This window comes from Opisthorchis viverrini (assembly GCF_000715545.1).
Source record: "Opisthorchis viverrini unplaced genomic scaffold opera_v5_45, whole genome shotgun sequence".
Taxonomy (NCBI): Eukaryota; Metazoa; Platyhelminthes; class Trematoda; order Opisthorchiida; family Opisthorchiidae; genus Opisthorchis; species Opisthorchis viverrini.
The window spans coordinates 738,373-748,410 of record NW_008751701.1 but is presented as its reverse complement, the minus strand read 5'-3'; the positions used below and the strand labels follow the sequence as shown (position 1 = coordinate 748,410).

The window sequence follows — 10,038 nt, the reverse complement described above, 5'->3', positions numbered from 1 at the left end:
GTGAAACAAAGACACTTAAAGCCTCTCAAAAGCGTTCGTTTTATACAAAACTTGACAGCATTTCAGGATTAAAATAAGGTCTGCCTCATGCACCGACAGAATCACAGTGTCATAGTTGATCTCTTCATGCAACTATGCAATTTCGAGCCAGGCGGAAAATCCCTCTTTGCCGCATTATATGCCTGATCCAAATTTCAGAATGTCAGCAAAATATAACGAGAATGAACATGGGCAGTCGTTGGGGCTAAACAGAGCTCCATTTGCCACCTAACTACCTGGCGGATGTTTTGACAGGTTGGCTAAAGTCATTTCGTCACGTGGGTTGCGTTCAAGTTGCTGTTGTGTTGTACGATTCGATGTGGAAGGATGCCGAAGTTGACGGTACTTGTGAGCCACGCGCAGGCAGCCCCGTACCGGACCGCATGGTTAAGGCTTTTGAGCTAGAGTATGATTCCTTTAGCAGCGGAATTCTTTTCAGGCTGGCCAAGGAAACAAGGCAGAACGAAGCCGATATACGGTCGGAGGTTTTTGGTCCGTTTGCGGATCCTGTGGATGCGGATCATTGGCCGGGTCGCCCAAACTGGGTCTCAGGCTGGCCAAGGAAACAAGGCGGAACTAGGCCGATATACGGTCGGAGGTTTTTGGTCCCTTTGCGGATCCTGTGGATGTGGATCATTGGCCGGGTCGCCCAAACTGGGTATCGCAGGAGTTCAAGGCTTGGGAAGATGAAGGGATGGGATGAGATTGGTAAATCGCGGTGAGTTTTTGGAGATATCAGATAGGATAATATGCATTAATATACATAGAACGAAAAACATGACGGCTACCGCGATTAGGATGATGACAACAATTGATTACATCAGATAGGATAGGGATAGATTTGTACTAGCGACCAATGGTTGAGTTCGCTAGCATACAACATTGAAGTGCGAGGGATCTAGTGAAAGCCGATTTAGGCACGAAGAGTTGTGGCGTGGTTGAGGAACTCAGAATTATAAGGCTGATGGAGGTGTACTTCTGAGATGATAGACTGGATAATTTGGTGCTTATTGCATGAGTTGGACTGCACCAGGAGAGAAGATAAGGGTAAGAGAACTAGTCACCAGTCCCCAAAGCACTGCTAGCAGCTTCATGTCGGCGTGCCAAGAGCATATTTCGTTCAAACCACGCTAGCAGCTTCATGTCAGCGTGCCAAGAGCATATTTCGTTCAAACCACTCTGGCGGAGCTAGCGAGCTGTTTATGAAAGTGTAGTGACCCACCAACTAACCTTTGTTTTTTGAGATGCCTTTCAACTTCCTCCATCGTTTATTCACGTCAGCCTTATTGTTAATTGCTCACTCGTCAATTCCGCCTTCACGCATGTAGCCACGCGGAAGTCGGTGTACCTACCTCTAGTTGTTGGTCCCGGTTTGGATGTAGCATTCGAGCCTCAGATGGGCAGAACTCACGGTAGAAAAATGGTCTATCTTTCTCATAGTAAACGGTTACTCCAAAGGACCGGTTTTGGTTTACCTTCAGCCAGTCTTGGTGACACTTACTCGTTTGGATGCTGCCGGCTGACCAACTGGTACCCGTATCCTTCCTGCGGCTGGTGGTATTTGGGGCGAAGGTCACCTTCTCAAAGCTTGGGAAAACATGTTTCCCGTTGTCGACGTGTATGGCATCATTCTTCGTAAGTTTTGTTGGCTTGGCCAGCCGACCAGAGGACTTTCAAGGACCGGCTTCGTCATATCGCGTTCCTTCCGTCACTAAAACATTGAAGAGGAAAGTTAGATATACGTGACTCGATCTATAGTTCTATCCGAAACCCACATATTTATTTCCTCCAAACATAGAGCTGGGAACTATAATATTGGGTGGCACTTCCGCTGTTTAAGAAGGTTTCGAATAGGCTGCGTGCAGCGGACAACCCACGGCTGTGTCTAGGTTATCCTCCTTTCTGTGCAGTGGTTTTTGTGCCTAGTTGATCTTTCGGCGTTGAACTGGAGCAGGGAAATTTGATGATTATTGATGCTTTCCAGAAGGCAGCTCAGTTGATGGGCTGAGGCAATTTGGAGCTGGACATTTCACTTCTGGGCGTGACTGTTGAAGAAGCTAATTTTTGTTACTGGCCACTCTTTTGGAGGAAACTCAAGACATCAGGCCCCTCTCCCAACACGTGATGAGCAAAGTCTGGTTAAACGTCCAATGGCGGCAACGGCTATGTGGCAACCCTTCAGGGATTGCTCATTACAGTCAAACGGAGGGGTGTGTGCGCCGTAAGAGGCGGTTCCACTAGTTTGTTGGTAGGGTCAGTCAGTATCTGGTAGTTGAAAATGACTCATCAAAATTGCAATGTTTTCGAGGTTGCCGTTTCACAAGCAGAAATTCTGCACTCGGTGAGTTTTCCGGAAACTTTTTTGCATGAATGATTTGCTTGGGTAAGTGTCTTTTCTCAGGGTCAACGAAGGCCTTGAATTGTAATACGGTGGCGCGCAATCCACACATAAGCCGTCATTCTGATCGGTGCATTACCCACAAGACGCCAAAAACAAGTTAGACTTTTCCTGCTGGTCGGTTAGAGAATGATGTAAATTCATGTTACGCCCGAATTAGGGAGAGAATGTTGGTTAAATGAGGCGAAATATCGTCCAAAACCAGTCGGAGGAAATATTTTAGGAAAATTCATCGATAATTGCAGGGGCATCTACGATTTGACAACTCCTAGTGTAACGAGTGCAAAGTTAACATTGAACTGTAAATCTTGCCCACATACGCTAAAACACTCTGTACCGATCTCTGTTTTCTCACTCGCTCCCCTCTGATATGAAGCGAAATCGACAGATGGAGCAATAACTCGAAATGCGCGTTCTCAGATACGTATATGCGTTGTGCTGCAAATGGCTGGTTGTTTGCGGTGCTATTAATGGTGAGACTTGTGTTATGAATGGCTGGTTGTTTGCTGTGGTGAAGCGTGTCTTAAAAATGATATTGTTTCCGGTGCTATTAATGGTGAGACTTGTGTTATACGACTGTCCTTTCAGCTATTATGCTTTTATAAATCTGGAAATGAAGGCTAGCAAGGAACCGCCGGTTTGGTACACTGTCGTTTTGCGTACCAACCGAAATCAAAACATTTATCCTGCTGAGCCAATCTCCTATGGGCACACTTCGTTCTCCGAGCAGTTGAGCTATGCAGTAGTTTCTCAATTATGGCCTGTTCGTGAATGGGTTCACAGACACGTCAGCGTGCCGGAAAATGATTCTGCCGGAAAAGTACAAAAGTTCTATGTGGTTCTGCAGCTACGATTTTTGAGATTCCTCACAGCCTACTGTGCTCTCGTTGACGCGAAATGCTTGAGAAGATAACCCCCTATGTAAACCGGAAAATGATTCTGCCAGAAATGTACAAAAGTTCTATGTGGTTCTGAAGCTACGATTTCTGAGATTCCTCACAGCCTACTGTGCTCTCGTTGACGCGAAATGCTTTAGAGGATAACCCCCTATGTAAATTTGTATCTGGTGCCCCATATACGAATGAGTGAGCGCGGGACTCACCGTGCACGCAATAATCTCTATTAATCCGCACGAGGTTGGAAGAACTATTATCTTCAGCATGGAAGTTGTACTCACACCATTGCATTAAATGGATAAAAGGCACGAATACTGGCCAAAGTTGTACGGGACCTTTGCTTGTACATTGAGTAACCCAGGAAAGTAATTTGTGCAAAACATGACGCATTCAGGTCGTGTCCACCGGCGGCGGAGTCCTCCACTAAAGTAGAAAAGAAAGAAAGCCTTCAGCTGTAGCAGCCTTCCGGTGCCTACTGCCATGCCACACGAAGGAAGCACGAGGGCTGGGATACTGCCAGGTTGCCCAAGCCTAGACAGGGGAAGTCGAGTGGTGGAGGTCGGATTCGAACCACGGACCTTCCGGTCAATAAATTCGCGCTCTAACAACTTGGACAATTTCGCCCCACTAAAGGCTTCAATTAGCATGCGTTGTACAGTCGGTGCCTGGAAGCTGTCATATGAATTTTTATTACTAGCATGCGTTCTACAGTCGGTACCTGGAAGCTGTCATATGAATTTTTATTACAGATGTATACCTTGAGCTGCTGAGTTTAAGCCTCACCTTTAACCCAGGTGCAATCATAAACTGATGGTTTAAATTGTTCAATAAGGCAATCGTTGCCCACAGTAAACTACCAAATTAGCCTGGCTCGTGTTCACGACTCACGCGCGGCTTGAGACACAGGATGGCGAGTCAACTGATGAAATAAGGGTTACGCTGATCGTGAATTGCTGCTGAACGAACCTATCTAGTCTGAGCAGGCGTAAAGAGAAGTGCAGCAAAATGTTTCATTATGCACACAACGGTTCCGGGGAAAATTACATATGCCGGTAGGGATGAGCTGGTATTGTGGATGCGGAATACCTCACAAGCCTCCTATCCGGTTTGACCCCACACTTGATGGTTTTTTCTTAACTGGGCGTCAAGTGGGAAAGTTTTCAGGTTCAAAGATTTGGGGAAGCTCCAATTATTGCCAGGTTCAGACATGTACACATGGAGGACACCGACCATTTCCCAGAAAACCATGGGGCGACAGGCGCGGACTTCGACGCAGTAATGTGGCCTTTCTTAGTGCACTTGCGAAGTCCCGGCGAAACTTGTTCAAATTAATTTGGCGCTCGCTTCGGTTTTGAATGAGATGCCTTGTGTCCCCTGCAGCCCAGATAATGCCATGGCGAACGAAATATCTCGCCCATCATATTACCTCTTGTTTGTTTCGTGGATCATGGCACGACGCCCATCTGGAAAAGTGAGAGACTTGGAATGCCAAAAAACATTAGTTGCTCACCGGCAGTGACTGTTGTATATCTCGATCGAATCGACAGTTGCACAAATGTTCATAATATCTGGTTCTATCTTCTTGCATAACGGTTAGTCGGGATAAAAAACGCCTTGGTGAACAGTCCATTCGACCTTATCAGAACATGCCACACGTGATTGCCTCTCGGAAAGCCATTTGGTCCAACACTAGTGTTCGTGTGCATATGTTCGACTGTATTTCTCAACATTGAATAACGTTCCTGAAAGAAAGCAAGTTCTGTATTTTGACTGCAACTTTCTCCTGTTCTCCAGAAGCAATCATGGGCTTGTTCTCCAGCGAGTAAATACGGATATTAGCAAGTTATTAGTCGAAATCCCGCGTCAAAGCCGTTTACCTTTCCGCAATTTGGGGCTGCTACGGCAGAGGAGCTCAGACCGTACGCGATTGACCAGAAGATCGGATCACTTTCCTGTTCCCGGTCAAGTCGAGTTGTGATTGACCAACAGTGAGTAATGAATGGTTAAGTATATGCTGAATGCTGGCTGCCAATGGCGCGACAAGCTGTCAGAAATTTCCGAATGTTGTCGCCTCATTCACCTTATATACGGTGCACTTTGGGTATTTATTTGAATTTGTGCACCCTCGGTGGTCCAAGGGTGCGGACCGAGAAACCGGCTCCAACAATCGTACAGCATTTTCGATGCTGACACCGCTATGAGTATTAAGTCTCGTTCAACTGCACATTTCGGTGGTTCCCTGCTGGTAGCGGTTTATCTAACTGAGCAACTTAACAACCAGAATAGGAAAGTATGCTGGATCCGAATTCCCCCCCCCATCATGACAAATCGAAAAGAAGTGCGGGATAACAACTATAAACTTTTTGCAATCGGTAGTAAATCCTTAGCCAGAAACAGGAGTGATCATATAAATACAGCGAGCACGTAGCATCGATCAATCAGAACAGTAGAAAACGCAACCAAACTTTTGGAATATTACTGAAAACTTTCTCGGTACCGTATGGGGGTGCACACCCACAAATCCACGCCGCTTCGTTAAACACACTCTTTGAAGCAATAGGCAGGAAGCATGGCAGTGATGTATCTTTTAATTTTCCTCTTTCGATGTTCCTTCGGAAAACATCCTCATTTAGAGAGCAAACTAAATTGCGGCTCCGCGTTGCCAAACTGCAACGAGGTTTTCGATATTCAGCTCATATAGAGGGATGATTACAACTGTGATGAGTTGATATCACAGGCGTGGGAATTCAGCGCAGCGTCACCGTAATTCACGGAAAGGTACCACATCGCAGTTACCAGCAACATGGATGCATACGTTTTCACTTCGGACGTATTCACAGGAGTACGTTATGCGCATGCCTCACATGATAGGGAGTGGCCGGTTTCCACAGCTCAACGTCACTGGAAGATGCAATATTCGGTCATTAAGATTTAAAAGTACAAATCCACATTGTTGCAAACACTGTGGTTGATTTAAAAGTATACGAAATCGAGAAGGACCAACACAGTGGCAGCGATATTTGCTACTGAAATATCACAAGTAGTCTACGGTTGGTCCACTCGGTATGTTCGTCTCATAGAGTCACCGAAACTGTTCCTCATACGCTGGGATCCCTCGTTTCAACACCGTTCTCATGTAACGCTGAGGTATGTCTCATCGAGTCTTTACGCAAATTACGAATAAAGCGGTTGAGTTTGGAATCACAAAAATGAAGCACACCAACAAACACACGCCTTGATGCATCGCAGAAGGCAATGGTGCATTGGCCGTATGACATGATTACTTGTAGTCGCCAGCGAAACAAGACAAAAACGTCAGAAATGCCAATTTAGATACCAAGCTCTGCATTATATTACCAGGGCCGAGACCCAAGATCCTTGCCGAGGAATTTGCGTCCCTTCTAGGATAGTCTTTACGTAAAAACTATGCAAGTAAACATCACCGATTCCTTGTGATAGGTATGTGACCTTGGGTTCAGCGACCATCAGCTGATTTCAGTGTCAAATTGGTGGTATTCACGGCGAACGCAAATTTGCGCTAAATAGACACTGTTTTAACTAGCAAAAAGCAACTAGGTGGCTCGATTAGAAGACGCATGGTGACAAGACAATCGTTTGAAGGATGAGGTTGCTATACTTTGTTGGTATGGTCTGAACCACCAATTTAGAGGTGAAATTCGATTAAAGTGATGAGGTTGCAGACTATGCTCAGTGAATTACAAGCGACTGGTCAGGTATACCCCCAAGTTCCCGTGAAGATACGCGTTCCGCCTCATCTCAGATTGTTCGATTTTGCGAATCCGCAGTATGTTGGTGTCATATGACGTGATGATTCTCAACAAGGATGAATATTCTACTTGGTGCTCATGTGATTTTACTCGACCGAATGCAACTACTCCTGGATCTCGTGATACGAGCCAAAGTATCAGGTTCCAGGGAACAAAATGTAAATCACGCGCATAGTAAGCTATTTTCTTAGATGCGAACGATGGGATGCAGGAGGGCATACTGGTTGATGGGTCAGAGAGTTACACAGATTCCGTCACATTTAACTAGACTGTAAAAACAGAGTATCTTATCGTTCACCACAAGTTAGGCACCGCCGAGAGGGGGACAAAATATCCACTAAATTAGGGTTAAATTCATGAAAAACGGGCGCTCATATTTAAAGCTGTTCGGACAGTTTCTGAAAACAAACTGAATGAGGCTGCAAATTAAATCGGAAAGTATGTTCTTGGGCGAGATGGTTTGCTGCAATTTAAATCAGAAAATATGTTCTTGGGCGAGATGGTTCAGGGGTTAGGGCACGAAATTGTCGGCCGGATAGTCCCTGTTTCGAACCCGACCCCTGCCTCTCGACTTCCCCTGTCTAGGCTTGGGCGACCTGGCAGTATCTCAGTGCTCGTGCACCTTTCGGGTTATATGGCGGCTAGGCATCGAGTGACTTCTTCAAAGTACGCTTTTTCTGAGTTGGAGATAGGTTACACGGCGGCTAGGCATCGAGGTGCTACAGCTGAGTGACTTTTTCAAAGTACGCTTTTTCTGAGTTGGAGATAATTTAGCAGTTAATGCGCAAAATTAGTGGCCAGAAGATACGCTGTTCGAGCCCAACTTCGGCATCCTGACTAGCCTTGAGCAACCTGGCATCATCGCAGTCTTCGTGTGGCATGGGAACTTGGGACCGAAAGGCAGTTGCAGATGGATGATGTCTTTCTTTGTCCGCGATATAGATGGTTAGAGCGCGAATTCGCTGACTGGAAGGTCCGTGGTTCGAACTCAACCTCTGCCTCTCGACTCCCTCTTGGGAAAACTGGCAGTATCCAAGCCCTCGTGCTTCCTTTTTGTGGCATGGCAGTTACGCACCGAAAGAGTGCTACAACTGAACGATCTGAATGATATGGATGGCTTCTACAAAAGTAACGTGACCGCATTTGGGCTAGGTTTTTCCAGCCACCCCTGCACAATGTTCAATCATCTCGCTATGCTGGTTATAGGCCACCCAAATAGTCACCCGTTCAACATACTGATCAATCTTTTGGCGCAAAACTCAGGAAAACTTTCATGATACTAAAATGTGATTGCACATAAGGAACAAGAGGATCCACGTGTCTGAACAATAAAGAACCCACTGAAGCATGCAAAAGGGTATGGGATCGGCTCAAGTGACGTCTCATTTAGTAAATGTGAGCAGGAGAGTCTACAACGCGCTAGACTGCGTAAAACAGCTACGCCCAGAAGACTGTCAACGAGGGGCAAGCGGCGGACCATAATGGAAGGGAAGCTAGGAATGAAAGAATTAAATTACTAGGGTCTGGATACGGGCCACCGTCGGAGAACAAACAAGCCAGTGGATAAGTTAGATAGAAACTGTGTGCACACTGTCTATACCCTGATTTAACCTTCTTGTTACCTAGTATGAAAACAAACTGGCTCTTTCTCAGCCATTCAGTGCAGAATACACAGGGTTGAATGTGAACTGCATAGATAACCCGTTTTTCGGAAATATAAACCCAGGTTTTCAGCTATGTTCACAGACATGTCGACCAAACTCGACTTGTGCTGGAAGAGGAGCTTCTGTTTTCACGACCTACGAATGAATGATGATCGTTCGGACGTAGCATTCCTTAGGTACCTGGCTGTCATGCCATCTGAAGGAAGCACCAGGGCTGAGATACAACCCAAGCCCAGACAGGAGCCGTCGAGGTTCGGTTCGAACCACGGACCTCCGGTCAATAAGTTCGCGCGTCAAACGCTGAGCTATATCGGGTCCAACAGAGGTACCAACCAAATAGGATAGATGAAGAAACTGTAGATTTGGACCCACACCATGGGAAAATTGCTCTACTTACAACACGTTGATCGATCACTAAGGCTGCACCGACGTAATCAAGCCCGCCAGATAAACCAAAAGCTTCACCGTATACAGGGCTTTGTGTTGCCGTCAGGGGAGAAGAAACAGAGAAGTCACTGTGCGCCCTTCAAAAACCACGCTAATTAACCTGATGGTCTTACAATACGAGAGGCACAAACAGAAGAGCCAGCCAGAGGTGCGAGTATTGGATGGAAACAATTAAGTGGATATCGTTTTGATGGCACGGGACATCTCATCTCATCTCGGAAACCTCTGGTCGTGTAGAATAGTGCAGAAAAAGACAGACAGGAGAGAAAAAGGTTAAAAATAATTAGTATCAACAGATTTCAGCACAGCACAGCGCTAAATACAGAGAGCACTAAGAGTAAATTGAAATTTTTTGTTCTGCAAAGAATCCGGTGAAAGCAGTGTACACATGTTTGTGTGTGTGCCCGCGTGAGGGCCTGAGTAGGCAAATAAGCAAGTTAATAGTGGGCACATGAGCATCTGAGAAACTCTAGGACATGGAAGCTCAGGTAGGGTCTCTGAGGTGAGAAAGACACTGTCGTTCAATCTATAAGGGTAACTCAAAGGTGACGTCCACTGCAGCCTGCCGAGCCAGTTGTACAATGTCTGCAAGCTTGACAGCCTGAAAAAAACGCGGAGGGGGGGGGGGCGAAATCACGATGTGAGCTTAGAACAAAGGGGGGAGGAGTGTTGGCAAATACGAATAGTGACCAATAAAATTGACGCCAGATTCCAAAAGCGGATAGACAAGATTACAGACGAAACCCAGTAGAGCGTCACACTTGCGAATTCCCGTTTGCAAGCGACTGCGGGATGCTGTCACATCG

The 10,038-nt window shown here is 46.1% G+C and overlaps 2 protein-coding genes across 2 annotated transcripts in view; one reads left to right on the top strand and one right to left on the bottom strand.

Annotated features, from left to right (window-relative positions):
* Positions 1-356: 356 nt before the first annotated feature.
* The window catches only part of T265_03242 (hypothetical protein), a gene marked incomplete at both ends in the record, with an annotated part of 21,493 nt that continues 11,811 nt past the window's right edge, over positions 357-10,038 (top strand). The window contains one exon of the mRNA XM_009167675.1: positions 357-757. Coding sequence (XP_009165939.1) covers positions 357-757 — 401 coding nt within the window. The remainder of the gene's footprint in view (positions 758-10,038) is intronic.
* T265_03241 (hypothetical protein) overlaps positions 9,262-10,038 on the bottom strand; it is a gene marked incomplete at both ends in the record, with an annotated part of 40,813 nt that continues 40,036 nt past the window's right edge. The window contains one exon of the mRNA XM_009167674.1: positions 9,262-9,833. Coding sequence (XP_009165938.1) covers positions 9,759-9,833 — 75 coding nt within the window. The remainder of the gene's footprint in view (positions 9,834-10,038) is intronic.